This window comes from Perissodus microlepis, chromosome 5 (assembly GCF_051167445.1).
Source record: "Perissodus microlepis isolate ML-2025 ecotype Zambia chromosome 5, ASM5116744v1, whole genome shotgun sequence".
Taxonomy (NCBI): Eukaryota; Metazoa; Chordata; class Actinopteri; order Cichliformes; family Cichlidae; genus Perissodus; species Perissodus microlepis.
The window spans coordinates 20,310,924-20,334,005 of NC_140465.1; the positions used below are offsets into that span (position 1 = coordinate 20,310,924).

General features: G+C 38.0%; 1 protein-coding gene across 14 annotated transcripts in view; it reads left to right on the plus strand.

Annotated features, from left to right (window-relative positions):
- atp2b2 (ATPase plasma membrane Ca2+ transporting 2) overlaps positions 1–23,082 on the plus strand; it is a 131,306-nt gene that overhangs the window by 89,478 nt on the left and 18,746 nt on the right. For 8 of the 14 annotated variants that reach the window (XM_084928656.1, XM_084928659.1, XM_084928657.1 and 5 more), the window contains 6 exons: positions 399–491; positions 2,761–2,802; positions 6,296–6,460; positions 9,504–9,718; positions 10,130–10,372; positions 22,751–22,992. In XM_084928656.1, coding sequence (XP_084784782.1) covers positions 399–491; positions 2,761–2,802; positions 6,296–6,460; positions 9,504–9,718; positions 10,130–10,372; positions 22,751–22,992 — 1,000 coding nt within the window. The remainder of the gene's footprint in view (positions 1–398; positions 492–2,760; positions 2,803–6,295; positions 6,461–9,503; positions 9,719–10,129; positions 10,373–22,750; positions 22,993–23,082) is intronic. The other 6 variants (XM_084928668.1, XM_084928666.1, XM_084928661.1 and 3 more) reach the window with 2 other exon arrangements.

Consider the following 23,082-nt stretch of genomic DNA (forward strand, 5'->3'; position numbering starts at 1 on the left):
GTCTAAATTTGTCTGACAACTGACTTACTTCTAGTGTAGCTGTGGTTTCATGTTTTATTTTATTGTTTCCCCCAATGTTATGTTCAGATTTCATGTTTCATGTCCGTCCACTGTTATACTTGTCTTATTATTAACATTTGATAAAAATCTTCTATCAAATCTAACATCAGCTAAATACATAATAATAATAAAAACATTTGCAAATGCATTTTTTTCTCCACACTAATCACACGGTCTTCACACAGTCTACATATGATGAATCTCTTAAATGTGCTATAACCATGTTATTTCTGTTCACTGTCTTGGGTGTGCACGTGTGTGTGGGTGTGTTTGTGTGTGGGCGTGCGTGTGTGTGTGTTTTTGTTTATTCATGTTTGGCCCTTATTGTTACTGGCTAGACTGCTCCCATCCCCCTATCCACCCCATCGCAACTATAGCCACGGATGGGGCTGCAGGCATTAATGCCCCTGGCAGTGCCAGCCTAATTAATGGTAGGTCGATAAAACCTCTGATCTCTGATCTCTCTCTTGTGACTTTTGACCCCTCCTACCTTCTTCATTCTCAAACTGCCTCCTCCTACCGTGGGTGCTCATCTTTTGCTTTTCTCTCTGTTGTTTTGTACCTTTTTCGTATCCATGCTATCAGTGCATGCCATTATTATCTGTAGAAACTGTGTTTCTTGTTCTTCTCTATATGCTGTTGTTTGTCTTGTAAGAGTTTTAACGAATATAGCCATCATGGACACATTTCTAACGTTTTTCCTCTGCATGAATCTTTAAATCAAGACTAAAATAAATAAAAGTCCCCAGGTCCATGGGTCTCTATAATGTTGAAAAGCAAGGAAGATCTTTTGAGCCTTTTTATATTGTCAGGGATAACACGAATAACATTAAAAGTGACTTCATTCTGTTTCTTGCTCAGAATCTGGTAAGAAAAAGGCATATAACATATAACCCCTGCAGTGTTGTTGCTACATATGAGTTTTTGAACGATTAGGCCAGGATTTACAAGGCACTTTTTTATTTTCAGACATAGACACACTAGTCTTTTCCCTATTTTATAGTCTAACTGACCTCTTGGCAATAAAATGGTGCATTTGGATAGTTTCCACATTTGAAACCCTTTCTTTATATTGTACTCTTATTTTCCTTCATAGTTCAAATTTGATTTAATTGTTGAGATTTGAAAAAAAAAAAAAAAACACAGGTTGATGACTGATGGAAAAATCTTACAGTAGGTCCAATCCCCTTTAGTCTGATGTCCCCTGAGGTCGCTTAGTGAAAATCCTTCTGTGTTAGCTGGACACAATGCAAAAAGATTAACTTCATTGTGGCACTGGGTTCTCTCTTATCTGTTTCCCCTTGGAGAGTAGCCCCAGTGTGTTTGTACCCAAGGCAGGAGTGGTAAGATTTGTGCTGTAATGGTGACCTTGTGCTATCCTGGGCTGGAACAAAGCGATTTGTCATCTTCAACTTTATTGTGACTCCGGGGAAACTGGCTAAAGTGGAAGTGAAGGTGAAATGAACCAGCTCTGGTCTGATGTTCTTACAGCTCTACCTGAACAATTTGTGACATTTATGTACAAATCCCTGAAAGACAGATTTGGTCAACTTTCTGGCCTGCCTTCCACCGACTCCAAAAATAATGGGATCAGAACTGCAGTACAAAATAAAATGTTTCTTCTTTTTTTGGCACACTGTGTATCTATTTTGCTTGAAAATGCAAGACGCTTTACTAGATGCTTAGTCTTATCTTTCACCGGCTGCAAAATAATATATATTTTTACTTCTAACAAGGTCTTTCACAGCTCAATTAGACTACCCCCAAGTTGACTGTATAACTTAAACAGCACTGTGTGATTAAACTGCACATTTAAATTAAGTTAACTCCTTTTGAGAAGAATCCAACAGCATAATAAATTCATTGTCTCCAAACTTATTTCAGTTTTCTTCCAGTTGTTCTTATGTAACTTCACCATGTGGGAGGCTTTCCCTTCAGGCTCTCTCTTTCTCCCTCTGTATTGTTCACATTTCCAGTCTGCTTCCCTTTAAGTGTGTGATCGTGTGATCTTGCATGCCTGAACTTTCCTCTTATGCATGCTGTCTCTTGTTTCTGTGTACTGTACGTGTGCTTTTGGTGTACCCTCTCTCACTGTCAGTGTTTGGTGTAATGCCTTATCTGCTGTTTGTCTTATATCTCATTTGATAACCCGACAATTTGATTCATGTTGTTGCTAATGTTGCGTGGAATTGCCTGTGCTCACAGTGTGAGTATGTCATTCAAAACAATACAAAGAAAATGAAGAGATTTTTTAAAAAGTGCAATTTTAAATGTGAATTTTACATCACACTTAATATACTTTGAAGAATTTTTTATTTTTTTTTATTTTAGAAAGGCCCTTAATTGATTTTAATTACCTAATTAATTTCTTATGCAATGAAATAAAGTGTATCAAAACAATGGTTTCTCCCATTTTGCAGTAGTCTACACAGCAGTATGTCAGTGATCTGTTAGAATAACCCGTTTAGTACATTTTAGTCTTTCTAACTCCTTGTCAGCTGTTGTAGCTACTAGTTGCATCATTTGCTTATCACAAGCCTTTCTATGTGACTGTCACAGAGATGTATTAAAAGTCATTTTCCTGTCTCCCTGTTTGTGAATTTTGGTTCTCATTGTTTGTGCTGTCTCTGTGGTGATAATTTGTTGACCTGTCTGCCTTGGTTATTTTTGTTGTTGTTGTCTTGTATGTCTCCATCATAGGTAAAATGCAAGATGGCAATATGGAGAGCAACCAGATTAAAGGTAACCAAACCATATCTTTCACTCTCTCCTCCTCGTCCCCCTCCTCCTCCTTCCTTTTCCTCTTCTCATCTCTTCCCTTTTATGGTGTGTAGCGTAAGCTCTGGGTCAAATGCAGGTTACTTTATTTTTATCAGCCCACATTGTTCTTAATCATGGTCTCTCTAAGCATTGTGCAGTGCTAATTCAGACTGGATTCTGCTCATTTTTGTGACTGAAGTCTATTGCAGGCTGAAGCCAATCCCAGACACTGTATGTGTTGGAAGGAATTAGACCTTTTATTTGACCCAGGTTTTACCCACAGTCAAATTATGTTAGACATCCTGCTCTTTCCCACTGTCTGTCACTGCTGTGTCGTCCCTGGTCTGTTGTTCTGTTCTTCTTGTTGTTTTGTTGGCTCATCTTGGTCTTTCTGAGAAAATAGCAACCTGTCCCTCAACTATCCCCTGTCAGCCTTAGCCAAGTCGCCTTTTATCCAGGGACACCGACAAGTGTCCTCTCTATAATAAAGTTTTCCTTACAGAATTTGATTTAAATTGGTGTCAGATTAAAGGGATCCTCTTTCATTTTTATTTATTGTTTGGTCTCTGTAGGGGTGTGGGTAATGCTGATTTATATTATATCAGGTTAGACTCTGGAAAGAAAGCACATAACACAAACACCATAGGGATTTCTTCAAATAGTATAATGTGGCTGACAGTCACAAACCACTAGGCAATTAATTTCTCGAAAATATTAAACAAAAAACAAGCTGCTACTGCTCTCAGATTTTTCATACAAAGGTTTCATTAGAGGTATGTTAACCTTAGCTCTGCTGATTGATTAGTTGCTGCTTGTCACATGCTTATTTGATGATGTCAATAAAGGTGTGACAACATACAATAGAAATGATTAATTATTATATTGTTAAACTTTGTTAATCTTTCCATAAATATAGGAATTATGTAGAAAATAACTCAAAGAAGACTGTTTCATGAGTAAACAAGAAGCATTCAGAGAGTACAAACCAATGCCAAGCCAGCTCACACGAGGCAGTATTCATGTTTAAGAAAGCAGTCTTTTATTTTACATATATTCCATTTGCTTTCTTTGTTCTTTTTAAACTTACTTCAAGAAGTTTGTAGTGCAGTAAAAATAATGTATTTTGGGCAATTCTTAATCTTAATATGATATTTAGAATCCCAATATAACAGTATAATTTAAGGCAGTAAAATTTTAAGCATATTTTTAAAGATCAAAGACATTTTATGAAAGATTGACCTTTTCTGACCTTGAAGATGAGGTCGGGGGTCCTGAAGTATTGTGATTTTAGAATCCTCATATATCATTCCTTATATGTTGTCAATGAAAACAATGGCAGTAAGAAAGATGGTTTTTATTAGCTCTTCATAGGATTATTGTCACTTTGACCTTCAGATCAATCTATTGACCTTGAAGTAAAGGTCAGAGGTGAAATGTGACATGATTTATTAAATCTTGATATGGTGCTTTCTACATGTTGATATACACACCACACATGTAAGAGTCATAGTTTCAAAGTTATAATGTTTTAGTCAATTTTCGAACAATAAATTATTAAGTTGGCCTTGAAGACTTTGGTGGATGTAAGCCAAATTGTAATGGATTGTTAACATGACCGTACTCTACACCCCTTAATGTAATGTAAGCATTTATTAGTGAAGGCGATGTGTATATTATATTCTATTTTATGCTTCTTGACAATATGGGTATCTGCAAGCCTTGATGTCATGGCAAATATAATAAAAGCATGGTTGTATAGAATAACAGACACAAGCTGAAGAAAACCCATATCTTCAAAGAATTAATACTTTCCTATAGTAAAACTGTGGGGTGTGGTATGATTACGATGATAATTATTGCTAGAACGCTATTTAAAGAACAAACAGTCTCTTTCAGAAGATGAACTTTAGTCAAGAGTGTGTTTTAAGTAATGCTCTTCTCCTGAATCCACCTGGATACGGGCGATATACTCTGTCTTGTGTCGAGGGGGTGAAAGAAACAAAATGCGCAACCGGAGAGTATGACAAATGCTCAACATTAAAAGGTTTTTCATGACCATCAAAAAAATGCCTCATTGTGATTGGGAAACTGGGCTGAAATGATTCTTGGTAATGGCTTACATTAACAGAGAGGTTCACTTAATGTGTCTTTTCAAGGGGAGAGCACAAGAGATGGAGTAAGGTAATTGTGGACTGGTTTTACTGCCTAAGAGGGTTTTTTTTTCTCATAACGTACATAAAATATCAAATACACTTTAAGTGGGAGTAGAAATTGCATATATATATTATACATGGGCCAAAAGATGTCTTAGACAACAGTCTTTAACAGCCCCTTTGAGTTGAATTCATTTTACTTTCACTGTGTTATCTTTGTGTTCCAGTCTACTCCATATGCATTATTTCAGTTAAAAGTATAGTCCTACTGATTATACCGTCTTACATGATTATTAAAAACACACTTTTCAAAATTTCAGATACGTTAAGTGATTCTTTTGCTAGAAAAGACCCTTTTTTCACTGGGTTTCAACACTACTGCCAACTATCATGAGTTTGAATGTTACTCAACTGATTAGGCCCAAGATATATTTCTGGCAATCAAGTTCATCATATCACTAGGAGCTTGTCTACAAATTGTTCTCAGTGAGGGAAAAAAAGAAAACAGTTAAAGACTTGAGCAGTTTTATGCCTATTTTGTAGATAACAGCCTTTTACACTGATTTTGAATTGTTCACGTTACCTGAAACAACAACCCAAATATCAGCAATTACAATTCATCCTGAGAAACAATGACTGTAATATCCGAAAATAAGTTTTTCTATCATTTAATGAAGCGATCAAAAATTACGATTTTAGATTTAAGTCATTTTGTTTGCATGGTGTGAAGGCAAAGACTTTTTATTTATCACACTACACTTTGAATTAAACCTTCAGTGAGTTTTACGCTAAAAAGAAGATATTTACTTCTCATGTTTATTTAGTTTATCTTTTACTTTTTTGTTAACTTTAAATTGTGCTCTTCCTCACTATTATTTTGTATTTTTATATACAGTACAGGAAGTGTAATTTTCACGTGGTATAAATGATCCTGAAATGCAGACTATTAAATACTCTGAAGGTCTAGATTTTAAGATAGTTAATGTATGGATAATTTATGGTAAATATGTTTTTTTGATGAACGATGGGAAGAATAAGTGTGTCTCTTATACTATGGTACATGCTATAAAAGTGCAACATGTTTTAGTTTTCTTACACATCATACAGTAAGATGGTCAGAGCCAAGCAAAATGTCATTGGATGTAGTTATTTTTTCTTGGTTTTAAGTCTAAACTGTTTGCCAGTGCCGAATGGTACTGGTGCGAGTAGCACACCTGGGTGTTAAGTGAAGTCCCTCTTCCTCCTCATTTTATTGGTCTAATCTCCTTATCTAACACTGGTGCTGTCTGTTTTTTGTTGTTTTTTTATTGTTGTGTTTACAGTGAAGAAGCAGGATGGAGCAGCTGCCATGGAGATGCAGCCTCTAAAGAGTGCTGAAGGCGGAGAGGCTGACGAGAAAGAGAGGAAGAAAGTGTCAGCTCCGAAGAAAGAGAAGTCTGTGCTGCAAGGGAAGCTGACCAAACTGGCTGTCCAGATTGGCAAAGCAGGTACAACAAATTGCACACAGACAAGTCTATCACTCAGTCACGCAGATAGATCCGGGAAAAAAGAGGCACTAAACCATCATCCTGTCCATCAAAGTTGCACAGATAAGACTGCTTTTTATTTGTTTGAAGCAATCAAAGGAGTTTAGAAGAAACCTAAGGTATCTGAATTACAGAGCTCTGGAAGAGTGTGTTCAGTGTTTTGTTTTGTTTTTCCCCACTGCCCTTGAGAAACTGCTGAATCATTGTACTAGTAGAAACAGAGATTTTGTCATGCAGGTCGCCCAGTTTTGCAATGTTACACACAATATCATAAAATGTTGTTTCTAATATAATTTAGGGTAGGGTTTAGGCCACTGAGGAGCTGATGTGAGGCACATTTGCAGCATGTGAGTCCTTTCAAATGAAGGTAACACATCGAGAAAACAGGACCAGTGTGAATATCGTATTTGCTTTTCTTAATCTGCCGCTTTTTCTCAGAAATCTTTAACCTTTAGTGCACCAAATAATACCTGTTTTTAAATAACTGTTTGATTTTTCTCCCAGACATTCGTATACCACGACAGGCCTGCTTGGGTAACAAGTGACTGCATAAATGTTTTAGTTCCAGCTTCATCAAAATAAGTGAGATTTCCCTTTACACAATCAGCTCACTATATAAGGCCAGCCATTTTGAGTAGAGATTCAAATCTGTTACTGCCTGCAGTGCAAAGATAATCCACAAGTGGGCAGATTGTTGGGAAGTATTAATTATGTTGATAACATACAGGCCTCGAAAGCTTGAGTGTACAAATGGTGCTTCTGTCCTTAAAAGCTGTTTAGGAAGTTAAGTAAACAGAGCTTCCAGTGTGCTCTAGTTCTTATTTCTCCTTGTAAAGAGTTGAAGGTTTTACAGCTTCAAGAAGTCCCTGTTTCTACAGTGTGCTGTTACATCAAACTGTTGGCCTGAGTGATGGAATGAGGACACTGTGTCAGAACAATGAAATACCAAGGATGGATTAGCATACAAGCAGTGCTTGTAAGATCATGTGGCATATTGGGGAAAATACTGGAACTTCAGCATCTGTGTGTCTTAAAAAGCCACACCCAAAATGTAGCTATTAGCTGTCCTCCTTTAACAAGCTGAGAAAGAATAAAGACTGCAAATAGTTGTTTTTATTTACATTTAACTTTCATAATTAGATAGTTATGGCCATTAAAACATGCCCAAAGTTTATAATAATGAGATAAGCATGTAAACATATATAAATATGTGAGCCAAATGCACAGCCTTCAGTACATAGAAAATGATCCAATGCTCTTAATTATGTTTGCGACAAGCTGCCCCAAAACTGTGGTTTTCTTGATCAATTTATGTATATGTTCTTGCATGACAAGCACCATATAATCAGTATTATAAGCTTTTAATGTACTCCAACATACAAACAGTCAACTATGCATGGAGATATACAGTTCTCAGGAATACAGTTTTACCAGCTATGATACCATCAATGTTTCTGACAGCATACATTTTCCACTTCAGTAAGCTTTTCAGCACATGCCTATTAAAAGGGGCTCATTTTGATAAAGATATATTAGATATATCAGTCATGAAAATATTATGTCAGCTCAAGCAGGCAATGAGGACAAACGGTGTACCAAATGGAGTCATCCAACTGTATTTCATTAAATGTTTATGCTGACAAACAGGGCATACCACCCCTCAGTATGATTCCCAGTATTGACCAATCATAAGTAAATGTTCTTTTAGGAATGGGGGAATTAAAGAACCAGTAGCCAAGGCTAGGCTGGAGGGCTGAAGGGCTGAAGGGCTCCACAACACTTAAAAAATGTTCTCAACCCTCATAAATATGAAGCAATAAGTTTGAGTAAAATGCAACTGAAATATATAAAGTTAAAGGTTTATTTATTCATATAACTGTCATAATGGAAAATTCCATTTTCATTAAGGAAAATATGTTTGGTATAACATCAGTGTTTACCAGTCAAGTTAATTTAATTTGACCAGATTTGACCAAATTAAAATTATTGTTTTACATTTTACTCATGTAACTAAATTGCATGGAGATTTTTCATGCAATCAAATTACTTAAAGTCAGCATTTTCAGCATAAATATTTCTGAGTGTAAGCAGCATGAAATGCTGTAATTGCAATATAGACATTTTTTTTTAAACTGTGACTCAGCTGAGTTAGTGTCCCAGAATAAAAAAAAAGTTTATTAAAGTTGGAAAAATTACAACTTCTACAACATAATTACGTTCCCCTCCCATAGGTGCATGAATGAAATCCATCTCCATTATTCAGTTAGGTTTAAGTTACAGCTTTTTCCTACCCTAGCTTTTTTGTTTTTTGAACATTTATCAACTTGCAGTTCCTGCATTCAGGTAATTCATCTTAACCAGCATATTTATCATTTCAGTTTTTTTCAGCAGCAGGCAGTTTAAAGTAATAAAAATGTCATAGATTTTGGAACCACCCTTTTAGTTCCTGGCAATAACAGCTTGTCAGATCTGGCAATAAGGTGCTTTGGCTGTCAAACCTGTGTTTCACTATGTGTTTGCCACACAGAGTTTAGCTTAACAGTGATTACTGAGTGAAAATTGAGCACTGGAAAAGGGAGGGTAGCTTGCTCACCTAGCTAGACCTCACTGATCAGTCAGAGTTTTCCTGACACTGATACACATTAATATAACATATATTATTCCTTTGATAAATTATTTTATCAATGAATTTAGTCAACTCAGATTTTAGGCTACTCACAGCAACAACACACTGAGTTAAGTCCCGTGTGTGGCCATTCTCTGTGGAGTCATGATAAAGCGCTTGGCACTAGGAAGGACTTGAGCTGCTCACCACATGCCGCACTGATGGATCGAGTAAGCAAACTGAGTAACCGGATTTGTCCACAGTCATCAGTAAAGTGTAGCAAAGCGATTCTCTGCTTAGACTCCTGTATCAAACTGTTCCCCTCTATAGTTTTGTTTGATTACATGCCTCACTTTGCCATTCCTTTCCTCAGCTAATACTCGCCGTACTTTTCACCAGGTTTGCTCATGTCAGCCATTACAGTCATCATCCTGGTCCTGTACTTTGCCATTGACAACTTTGTGATGCAGAAGCGCCCTTGGATGCCTGAGTGCACTCCTATCTACATCCAGTACTTTGTCAAGTTCTTCATCATTGGTGTAACTGTTTTGGTGGTGGCTGTCCCAGAGGGACTGCCGCTGGCTGTCACCATCTCCTTGGCTTATTCTGTTAAGGTAAGGTAACTTTTAAGCATTGTAAGACTCCATGGTCTCACATTTGTCATTAATAGATTTGTTATGTAGTTAGATATTGTTGTTTTTCTTTGTCTTTGCATATGCAAATGTGTGCACCTTTCACAGAGATGAGACTTGCATGCTTACTTGAGGATTCAGGGCAATTAATTCTCCCAGCTGTGTTAATGTGCTTATTTTATTCACAGCGGCAAATATGTAAATAATTCAATTAAGTCTGACTGTGCAAAGAATTAAATTTTTTTTGAATGACATGAATCAAATTAAAATGTTATATGTACCGACATGTACGGTGGCCATTTTTGCCACTGAAAGTTAAGCAGTGTGAGGCTCGGGATAGGCACTTTATTGAAAAAAAAAATACTTTAAAATGGACCACATTGTTTTCTACAGAAAATGATGAAAGACAACAACCTGGTGCGTCACTTGGATGCATGTGAAACAATGGGCAACGCTACAGCCATCTGTTCTGACAAGACAGGCACGCTAACCACCAACCGCATGACAGCTGTGCAGTTATACGTTGGTGATGTACATTACAAAGAGATACCAGATCCTGGAGTCCTGCCACCCAAGTCATTGGATTTACTTGTCAATTCCATCTCAATTAACAGCGCCTATACCACAAAGATACTGGTAAGTCTTAGAGAACACAGTTAATGTATAAGTATAAAGTTAAGTGAATATTTGAATACCTTATCTGTCACTTTTATATACTAATTCATGCTTGATGCTCTCCGTGAACCAATATTTGGGCTATTGTACTGTACTACACACAGAGAAGATAAGCCTATATTATCCTGGGTTAGCTTCTTAGATTTCAGCTTACTCTGTGTAAACAGTGACACCATATGATGGGAGCAGCCCTGAAACAGCGAGACAGCTCTGCAGTGCTTTCTTTTTGGCTAAGCAGGCAGGCAGTGTCCTTGGCTGCTGCTTTAGATTCATTAGGCATTCACTCAACTTGTCACCTTGAGAACGGTTGTGTAATTTTGTCTTATCTGATATTCAGAGCATAGCAGACTGTAATTGAATCCAATCTGTCTAAGTGCTGGAGATGTTCTCCTGTCTATAGTGAATGCAGCAAGGAGACATTTTCTCTAAGCCAATTAGACCTGCATTCAATAAGAAATACATAGATATATGGAGAAACACACTCATGCTGTTTCGTATTCTAATCACAGAAAATGTGACTAGTCTGCATGGAAATCTTGTCCAGGACACAGGTCTGAAACATTATTTGCATGATAAAGCGCTTGGTTAAACAATCTAAAAGCAATGATTGCCAAGATTAGCATGTCTTCAGCCTGTTGGAACAACATGCCTGAGTAATCCATTTCCTGGCATGTAGACTCACCTGCACACACACACACACACACACACACACACACACACACACACACACACACACACACACACACACACACACTGTTTGTGCCTATCTATTTGTCACCATCCTTGTAAACTCCTGTAGAGTCTATTCATTGATGGTTGACCAACTGACAAATGCCCTTATGGAACTTGCATTAGCAGTGAGCTGAGCAATTAGGACATCTATGAACGAAGAATCCAACAGATTTCACTTCCTACCTTTCAAGACACAAATACCGTGCTTTCACTTTTGGAGACATTGTAAGTGCAGGGACATGGGTCCTGAATGGAAATCTATGAGAGAATTTTGCAACATTAAAGCTAGTGTTTGTCCTTCCCCTGCTACCCAAAGAACCGATCAAAAACTGAACCGGTAAACATATGTGGCAGTCGTGTTTTTGAACACGTAAACACACAATGGAGTTTCATTATTAAATTAAAGATGAAGGTAGGTGTACTAATGGGAGTTATAGCATTTGTTCAAGTGATTAAGCACAGATGCTGCCTGGCTGTACTAAGGATTTACTCAATAATGAGCCTTTAATGCTGTGAAACTTTAGGTATAAACCTTAGAGGGGGGAAAATGTTTTTAAAAACTTATTTTAGAGTATAGTTTCTACATGTGCATTTTTCTGTCTCTTAGAGCATTGATAATAAATGGTTATCTCTCTTACAATTTATTTAGATAGCTCTAAAAAACTGCGTAGATCTTTTGCAAAGATAGCTTTGAGTGCAAAACATGCTACCAGAATGATTTTGGTTGGTCACCTGTGTCTACTATCATTTCAACTTTTCATTTTTTTTATTTGTAAAATTTACTGATAGACAGTAGATTGAATTCAGTAATTTTTGCCATACAATTACCCTTCTTATCATAATGCCAAGTAGTACAGAGATCTGCTTGTGTCCCTTTAATACTAGTTTACAGTATTGAACTATATTGCCAAAAGTATTCACTCATCCATCCAAGTTGTTGAATTCAGGTGATACAATCACTTCCATGGTCACAGGTGTATAAAACCAATCACCTGGCCATGCAGACTGCTTCTACAAAGTGAAGGAATGGGTCGCTCTCAGTATATCAGTGAATTCCAGCATGTTACTGTGATGGGATGCCACCTGAGCAACAAGTCTAGGCATTAAATTTCCTCGCTACTAAATAGTCAGCTGTTAGTGGTATTATAACAAAGTGGAGGAGATTGGGAATGACAGTGACCCAACCATGAAGTGGTAGGCCATGTAAAATGGATCAGTGGATGGTCACCAACTTTCTGCAGAGTCAGTCACTACAAACCTTCAAACCTCATGTAGCCTTCAGATTAGCTCAAGAACATTACGTAGAGAGCTTTATGGAATGTGTTTCCATGGCGAGAAGCTGCATCCAAGCCTCACATCATCAAGCCCAATGCAAAGTGTCGGATGCAGTGACGTAAAGCAACTGGAGCAGTGGGGATTGGTTCTCTGGAGTGACAAATCAAGTTTCTCTGTCTGGTAATACTACAGATGTGTCTGGGTTTGGCAGTTGCCAGAAGAGCAGTACTTGTCTGACGGCATTGTTCCAAGTATAAAGTTTGGTGGAGAGGGGATTATGGTGTGGGGATGTTTTTCAGGAGATGGGGTCGACCCCTTAGTTCCAGAGATCATCTTAAAGTTTCAGCATACCAAGATATTTTGGACAATTTCATCCTCCAACTTATTATTGGGAACAGTTTGAGGAAGGTCCCTTCCTGTTTCAACACCAGTGCACAAAGCAAGGTCCATAAAGACATAGAGGAGCAAGTTTGGCCAGCGCAAAGTCTTGACCTCAACCCCATAAAGCACCTTTGGGATTTGAGACTGCGAGCCAGGCCTTCTTATCCAACATCACTGTCTGACCTCACAAATGCTCTTCTGGAAGAATGATCAAAAATTCCCATAAATGCACTCTGAAACCTTGTGGAAATCCTTCCCAGAAGAGTTGAAGTTGTTATAGTAGCAAAGGGTGGGCCAACATTATATTAAACCCTACGGAGTAAGAATGAGATGTCACTCGTGTGCAAATGGCAAATGGCTGCATTTCAGTCTGCACTCAGTATATAAATGGTCCTTTGATTTGCTCAGTAAGTATTACATTTCCACATTAACTCCACTTCTCAAATACCAAATAATGATACTGCATTTGACCAGGACCTAAACCTGTGTTGTAATTAAGACCACTTAAGCGTAATCTAAGCAGGCTTGAGACTGAGTTAGACTGAATCAAAATCAGCTCATTTCCAATTTTAAGCACTGTAAAGTTTTTGACATTGTTAACTGTTTGTTTTGTGTGTGTGTGTGTGTGTGTGTGTGTTTTATAATCACTGTCAAATGTAATGCAGCTTTAGTTTTAGAAAAGCTTTCAATTACATAGGAACAGGACATTCTTGTGGTTCCAGTTTAATACTGTGTGTTCTGAACAGATTAAGGTTTGTTTTCTTTCAGCACAAACTGATGAGGTAAATTAGTCCAAACACGTCAATATTTGCTATAATTGTGATTACCACTCTGAAAAAAAAAAACATGATTAATTAAAAGCCCTCACATGAGAGGATTGCATATTTTCTCATACATTGTGGAAGATGCACTAGTGGTTCATGCAAATTACAGTACAGTAAATGGGCATGGTAAGCAAGGCCAAAGCAGGCAGATCAGACAAAAAAACAAACAAACTTAAGAGCAGACTGGGACCTCAATCCTGTCACAGTAACTAAGAGGGGGAAAAACAGCAAGTCTTCAAATGCGGGTGAATATTTCTTGTCACATACAGTAGTAAACAATGAGAGTGAGGTTGACTTAGTTTCCTTTTCCCACAGCATATTTCTACTAAGATGTACCACAGTTACAAGATGTTATCCCTTAGAAAAATCTGGAGAAATGCTTTGCAGCATTAGATCAGGCTATTGTACTTCTATAGCTGCTTAGCTCAATGGAATTAAGCACTGGCAGAGCACAGCTTATACGCTGGGGATTAAGCAGTACATTTACTTCTTTCCAGATCTTTTCATTCGCAAGACGTGACCTCACGCATTGAAAGACAAATCAAACTTAATGATACTAACTTACATACCTTTAAGTTCATAACTTGCCAGCTTGTGTAAATACAGGATCGTCTGTCTGCCTACAACTTACTGTAGCTAAGACTACATTTATACGTCTATATCTTTATGTAGACTTAGATAAATGCACGGTATATAAATGTACAATTATAGTACAGAATATAACATATAAATAGTATAAAAATAACATATGTTGTGTTATTTGAGAATGAATAAAAGGAAAGATAAAGTATGGTGTAAAGTACAATGTAATTAAGGAATGAAGTGAATTCACAAAGCAAGATACAGCAGGAAGCTTTTCTGAGGAATATTTAGTCCATCCTTCTTTGCCTCCCCCAGCCGCCCCCACTCCCTCAGCACCACTCCAGCCCTGCAGTATGCTGGCTGGTGTGTTCTTATATAAGAGGCCAATCCTGTGGGAAGCCAGGATAGCTATGGAAGTCTTTGATGGCCACCACACAAAGGCAAAGAGGCAGGCTTTGATACTCATATCAGTCCCCCTATTGCCTCTCTGGCGTCATAATACAGCCACTGGTATAGCTCTGCTTCGTCTGTCAGCACATACAGACTGCTGTATAAAGTGGAAAAGCCTCTTACTCAAGGGAGGAAGTTCGTACGCACTTACACAATGAAACCCTGCACATGGACAGTCGCACATGCTCATTGATCTGGCTTGCATTCATGTTTTCAAAGTATTCTTTAATGCATACTGTAAATACATCTTGGTTGCCTTGGATGTCTCTTGCGGGCAATGACATCAATACACAAACGTCATTTCCAAGAACATGCATCATCCCCAGTGGCAATACCTGCAAAGGACTGGAATTTTCTTTTTGTCCTTTACCTTTTGTTCTTTTAGTTTTTCATTAAGTGTTTGAAATATTAACATAGTCTGTAATGTACAGGAAGGCTGTGTGTAGACACTTGTGAAGGGGCATACATATATATGACACACACATCTGTCATTTCAGGGATAGTGACATTGTAGGAGGTATTGAGATCACAGGTGTTTGTTCGCGCAGCACAGTGGTGTGTGTTTAGCATGGTTGTGTGAGTGTCCCGGGAGCTCAGTTTCATGTAGCTTCAACCACCTGCTCAGGTCATTATTCCGGTCAGGGACAAGAAAGGTAGATAATGCTCCCGTACAAACAAAAAGAGGACAGAAATAGAACTCTGAAGTATATGTTGGAGAACAAATGTCACGTAAAATTGTTGGCAATGTTCCTATAAATTTATTCAACAGAATGTGTCTGCTGATTTGTAGATTTTAGAAAAACTATATTCAGTTTATGTCTACTTGTCGCTCTACAACAAACAGTTTGTAATTAAAATGAACTTTCTTCTTCTTGTTCTCTAGTAAGTGGTGATATCTTGATTTAATTAGCTGTTGCTGACAGTACTTGTGTCATCTGGACATTGCATGCTTGCATGCTTGTTTGCGCAAAAGGAAGGGAGAGTATTTTGGATGTCTTTAGCTTGAAGCACCCAGCCTCTTATGTTTGGAATATTTTGGGAAACTGAGAAGACAGATACACAGCACAACTATGGCCAACAGACTTCTCTTCTCTTCTCTTCTCTTCTCTTCTCTTCTCTTCTCTTCTCTTCTCTTCTCTTCTCTTCTCTTCTCTTCTCTTCTCTTCTCTTCTCTTCTCTTCTCTTCTCTTCTCTTCTCTTCATTTACTTGACAGTGCTGCTGAGATGACAGTGACGGGATTTGTCATCATATTAGAATGACAGTGTTTTGATGTTTCACTGGCATAGCACTGTATTTCTATGTCACTTTACATAATATATTTAATTTTAGTTTTTAGGGGAGCAGCATCAATTAAATACTTAGAAGAGTCAAAAGTAAGGCAAATTGCAGGAAAACCAATGATATTTGAGATTATTTTTATCAAGTTGCATCAATTTGTATAGTAATTGTTGTATAATATATAGCAGTAACAACAACAACATATCACGGTTTACTTGCCAAAAAGACGGCCAGATATCCCGTGTGAATCATGAATAATTTTTTGTATTTGTCACAGCATGTTGACAAAGAATTTTGCCAGTGATTCGACTGAAACAATCTAATTAATAAACTGCCAATCACTCATCAAAGCCAATGCCCGGGGTAATACAAGAGTCCATATTTGGATGTTATCAGTCTGAGAAACACATGATTGAAACACATGATTGCATGTGCATCAACAGAAATCAAACTATGTCAAGGCAAATTTCAGGGCACAATTACCTGTTAATATTCAATTCAATTTTATTTATATAGCACCAAATCGCAACAGCCATCACCTCAAGGCACTTCATATTGTAAGGTAAAGACCCTACAATAATGCAGAGAAAACCCAAACAATCAGATGTTCTCCAATGAGCAAGTACTTGGCGACAGTGGGAAGGAAAACTCCCTTTTAACAGGAAGAAACTGTTAAGAACCAGGTTTAGGGAGGGGCAGCCATCTGCGACAACTGGTTCTGGGTAAGGGGAGGAAGAGAGGACAAAAGAGACTGTGGAAGAAGGCACACTGTTCATTATTATTATTATTAGTTGTAGTAGTATCAGTTTTATTAGTATTGGTGGTGGGTGTAGGGTCAGTAGTAAAGTATATTTACTAGATGTTGATTCTGTGTATTATGACTGCCTTGTGCTTTTGCAGTAGTCAGAAATCTGCAGTAGAGAGGCAAGTAAAGAATATAATGAAATGGAGAAACGAATATGGAGAGAGGGGGATTCAATATGTAGAGAAGAGGCAGTGAAATGCAAAGTAAGGATACATGCAAATCAGGATGGAAAAAGAAAGGGAAACACAAGAGAAAAGACACTCGCGTGACAAGTGTCCTCATCATGCCCTGGAAGACCGTGTTACTGCCCCCCCAGCACTCCTCCAGGCCTTAGCCCAGTTGGCTGTTAGAGTCATGCAAGCGAGCAAGGATATCATCTACTCCTACATGCAAAGAGAAAAGGAAAAAAAGAAAAGAGAAAAAAGAAGGTGTGGGCTGAGGAGGTGGAGCATCTTGTAAGAGACTGGGACAGCTGAAGATGAGGACAGAAAGTCATCCAAAACAACAAAGCAGGATAGGACTAGAGTGTGAATAAAAAATGGGGGGTCGGTGTAATAAAGGCGGTGTAACTAAAGTAGGAAAAGATTGCAGAGAGAGCATGATAAGGGAGTTGGAAGAAGCAGGAGGGATGGATTAAGGAGAGCCCCAGGTGGAAAAGGAAGTAAAGTTGCCAGCACTCCCTCTGGCATATGTCCTTGCCTGCAGGAACACCCAAGGACTAGAGAGAGGGCAGCTGGTCGTTAGCCATGTCCAGGCCAGGGTGTGCCAACAGTTGTCTCGTCATGCCAACACTGGGCATCCCATGCCAGAAAGCGTCCTTGTTCGTAGAAACCGACGTCAAGCTAAACCTCTGCGGAATCTCTGAGAAAACAAGGCAGAGGTGTTTGTGGCTGTCTTCTGTTTATTATCTGTTTACTCACTGCTTTTCCTGCTGTCTTGTTTTGTTATTGAGGTAGCTGTAAATTCCTTTTATTCTCCGCAATACTCTTCTGCTGGAGCAGGAGTTGTGCCAGTAGCTAAGCTGAAGTTAAAATATCTGTCATTTAAATTAACAAACATGGTTAAGTATTTACTGCTCTAATATACTGTATTTGGATTGATGGATGGATGGGTGGATGGATGGACTATGAAGGCAGCCATTACACAACATTTAAATGGAGTAATGACTGTTTTCTGTATGATTTAGTTGATCTAAAAATTACCATTTATTTTTTATACACTGTGCGTTTTTCATTTTGGTCATTTTGTTCAGTCATTTTCATTTTAGAGGTTTAACTTGATTTGGTCTTCTGGCTGGGAGCCTATTCTCCCAAACACTTAGCAGACAGGGCAGATGAGGCCATTTGTTCCATCTCCTCATTTGCCAATGACAGGCAGTGTCTTCCTGATGTAATCATTGGTCATTAGAAAAAGGCATTAATTCTGTTATTTACCATAAACTCTGTATAAAGTATTTATGCTCTTGTCTGTGTCTGTGAGACATACAGCTAGATAAAAACCAGATATGTCAAATTGCTAGGTGAGGATTGGCCAGTCTTCTGATTGGGTTTTAATGATTAATGAGATTTTAGATGACTTTTTCAGCTGGGTCCACTGGCTCTCAGCAGCTGCAAGGATAAGTAAAAAAAATGCCTCAGCCTGAATTAATCAATATCCAATATTCGATAGTCAAGAAGGTCAGAAATATTGAGCTCAAAATATGAGCCTCTAGAGCAAATATTGATAGCAGATACAGTGCTTAACAAATTTATTAGGACCCCTGCCATAAAAACGAGACAACACAAATGTTTTAAAAATCTGTCAAAAACTGAAAATGACTGAATTCACATTTTTATACCCAAATTTGAGCTGGCACAAGAAGTCAGAAATTAATTCAACCATTAAAGCAAATTTTTATATGCAAGTAAATGACTGTAATTTGGCATCTTAATCAAACAATAATAATGTGTTTTTGTGTGTTGATTAAAAGGCTTGCACATGCTGGTGGGTTAACCGTTACAGAAACATAAAAATTGATTTTGGTAATCATTTTAGTACAAATTCTGATAGCTGTGGCATAACACTTTAAAATTTTTTAAAGCACTGTATAGCATTTGATGTGATAAAGTTAAATTCTAGTCAGTTGTTTAGCCTAAAATCACAAATTTACCTTAAATTATTTCAAAACCTGCAAATCAACCTCTTTATTTAGACTTCTGTTTAGATAAGGAAAATCCATCCACATATCCAATTCAGGATTGTGGTTGGGCTGGAGCCTGCCCAGGTCACATTTACACCAATTTCAAATCACCAGTTAATCTAACATGCATATCTTTGGATTGTGGGAGAAAACAGAGTATCCTGAGTCAGACCCCAGTTGGTGGATTGAAACTCAGGACCTTGCTGGGAGTCACCGGTGCTATTTCGCAGCACCACCGTGCTGTTTCACATAAGGAATAACTGGTGAAACGAGGAAAGAGCCCTCCAAGTATTTTCACTCCACATACTTTTCTCTTCTTAGGCCTTTTGTGTATCATTAACCTTAAAAAGGATATCAAAGCAGTTAATCAGAATTCTATCAAAGCCTCGTTAGCATGTGGACAGCTTTAAATGGAGTGCATCATCAATGTTATTAACTATAGTGCCAACACAGAATCTTTATGAACACACTGTGACAAGGACCAAGTGAAGAAAACAGCAGTAAAGGCAAATACAAATCGTCAAAATGCGAAGCTGTCCTTTGAAATCTAATCCCGGTCGCAGGCTTGTTTAACGTAGAACAGCCTGCAGTCAGTCTATTTTGGAGCAAATAGCTCAAGCTGAAGGTGTCTGCTGATCAAGCAACCAAGGTAGAAGCATTATTTTCAAAGCGGTTGCTACATGCTGCTGTGTGTGTATGCGTGTAAGAAGACAGTGTACCCGACAAGCTGTTCTTTAGCAGTGAGTGTAGGTGTCAAACATACTGTAGGTACTATGTAGCAAAAATCCCGGGGAGACTAGCTGTCAGCTCAGTGCCAGCTAATAGGGATCGGGATTGTATTCCCAGATATGATTAACTGTGTTTTTCAACATGTATACAGCCAATATAATTTATTACCACAAAATTATTATTTACCTTTACTTTTTTTCTTAGTCAATTGAAACAGCGAAATAAAGTAAAATTTAAAAAATGAGTTGCAACTACTATGATAATCTATTTGTCTGACTTATTTCTAGAAAATCAGTGATACAGTAAATAGTCATTTTTCATTATTTTCTAACATTATCTGAGCACACTATTTATTTTAAGAGTGAAGTTGAACAGCTTTTTAATTTAGTTTTATGTTTTTATATTTTAGTCAAATGTAAATAGGGTTGAGAGGATGTGCAGATTTGAAGAGGCGTGTTATGAATAATAACAGCAGGGATCGCTCCTGAGATGTGTCTGAACATATGAGTCTCTGTAAGATTCATGCTTTTGTTTCATTGCGATTGGATTACTGCGGTGCACTATACACAAGTCTTAGCAAAACCTCCCTAGAACGGTTGTTCAGTATGTTGCTGACAGACTTCTGATAAAATCCTCACGTGTGACTCAAATTTTGACGCAGCTACACTGGCTTCCGGTTTATTTCAGAGTGCAGTTTAAGATTCTTTTACTGACATGGAGAGCTTTTCATGGACAGGCACCAGGTTACACCAGAGGGCGTCTGCACTCATATGTCCCTGGCAGGTCCCTGAGGTTCTGTGACTTTGGACTGGAATGCTCTTCCTTTGTTTTTTCATGCTTTTTTTGGCCCTTTACTTACTAAGATATTGACTATAGTGAGATTTATCCTGTCATAGTGACAGGTAGTTTCTGTACATGCGTTATTTCTTCCTAAATAGAATAAAGCTCTGGAAATGTTAATGAATGGGGGCTGGGAAAAGATGAAGAAGGAAACGCAGAAGGATTTGAGGATATGTGTGACATGAAATGAGGGAAAATCATGAAAGAGGAATGGAGCCAAGGAGTAAGAATCCCCAAGTGGTCGAGAGTGCACCCTCTCTTTTCCCAAGTCTCTTCGTGTTCTTCTTGTTCTTTTGCCCAATGTTACCATGGCAACGCTGGGCCTTTGACAAGCTGACCGCATGCACAAACATTCGCACTCTTGCTCGTAGCGTGAGTGTGTACATGGTGGCACACATGTACTGTAGCCACCTGCACAGATACTGTATCACACACAAATGTACACACACACAACTGGCAATAGAAATTACTCCTCATGGCTGCTAATAAACTCAAAACACTGGATGCACACCTAAAACACAGAGTACTCATGAGCCTATCACAACACATTTCCAACCATACTTGCATATGTTAGGTAGAAAATGATATTACGTGCTATGTCTATCCACTGACATGTTCACTGAACCAGAGCAATACATGGTTCCAAGTATACAATTACAGATTTCACAGGGTTGAGCTGTGTGCCTGAAATAAGACGATCTAAACCTGATTCCATCTATCTCATCTTCTGCCCTCCCACACAAAGTGACCCTTTCACCTGCTAGCTGGTTAATTATCACCAGCAGCTATTTCAAGCATTACACTGGTCGCACTGAGCTGAAGGAGAGAGAATCTCATTCAGTGAATAGATCACATGAGTGTATGAAATATATTACACTGGAAACTTAATCTCTGTGGCAGGATTATTTTCATTTACCCTATGAGGAAACACAAACTAAGAACATTTAAAAGTCGAAGTGTTGGATTAGGTAGAAACAATATGTGTAACAATGTTGTAAAATTATCTTAAGTTGCAGTTAAGTGAATAACAATTACAGATAGATTAAAAAAAAAAAAAAAGTAAAGCCATATGTACAGTCATGGAAAAAAAGAGGGTAAATTCTCTGACGTCATGGAGTTCTGTGAAAAACTGAGTACATCCCATGACTCAGTACCTTCAACTTGTATTGACGTTTGCAGACATTTGTTTGTGCACAGCTCTCTTAAGGTATCACTGCCGTCATTCTGCCGTCATTGTCCTCTTTTATGACTCATTTTCAGTCAGGCTTTAGCTGTCTGGAAGATGGCCTTATAATTGACTAGAAACCTTTCATGATCCATTCAGGGGCTACAAAGTGTGCAGGTCTGGTGGCTGCAAAACACCAAATCATCAGCCCGCCACCACCATGCTTGACAGTTTGTATCATATATTTATGGTGATATGCTGTGTTTAGATTTCTCCAAAAGTGGCACTGTGCATTATGGCCACATATCTTCATTTTGGGCTCATCTGTCCAAAGTACATTGTTACAGAAGTTGTGTGATTTGTTCAGATGCAACTGCGTCTATGTTCTTTTTGAAAAAAAAAAAAGACCTTCCAAACCTGGAAGATCTTCCAAAACAAGCCATAATTCACTTCAGTCTTTTTTTAATTGTACTGTTATGAACTTCAGCATTTAGTCTAAGATGTAGCTCTTTGGGTTTGTTTTTTTTTTGCAGCATTGCATGGTCTCATCTTGGATCTGATCCCCCACCCCAAATCTTTCTCATTGTAAAATAATGGAGTAAAAATTGTTTGGAAATAGGCTTGTAGTCTTTTCCAGATTAATGTTTAATCCAGATTCTTCCTTCTAAAGAAGCATAAATCTGTGCTTCTTAAAGATCATTGCAGATGTGTTTAACACGCACCTCAATGCTCCAGACAACTTTTTAATGAAGTGCAGTTAATTAAGAGCATTTGATCAGCAGCACCTGGTGGCTGCTGCTTGTTGACTTCCTCTTAGTTCCTATGGAAGCAGTAAGTGTGTATTTAGTTATTCACATCACTGATTCTTTATTTTGGCTTAGTTTTTGTTAAGTAGTGAAAGGTGTAACATGTCATGTTTTGTTGTTCATCTGCGGTTGCATTTATCTAATTGTAAAACTTGCTGAAGACCAGTTTATTTTTATTATTTCCTGATGCGTAAAACCTTAGGACTTCTTTTTTAGCATGCCTACTTAATATTAGACTAAAAATATAACTGAACACATTTAAATCTTTTTTTTCCTGTCCCTCATTTTACAGCCCCCAGATAAGGAAGGCGGTCTGCCGAAGCAGGTGGGCAACAAGACAGAATGTGGCCTGCTGGGACTAGTTTTGGACCTGAAGCGGGATTACCAGCCAATAAGAAACCAGATCCCAGAGGAGAAGCTTTACAAAGTCTATACCTTCAACTCTGTCAGGAAGTCGATGAGCACTGTCATAAAGCTGCCTGACGGTAGCTTCCGGATGTACAGCAAGGGAGCCTCTGAGATTGTACTCAAAAAGTGAGTCTGGTTTTATGGTTTAAAATAACCCGGAAGTTGCAGTTATATAATTTAATAAGGTGCTCTGCAGATTTACACTGCATTCAGTGC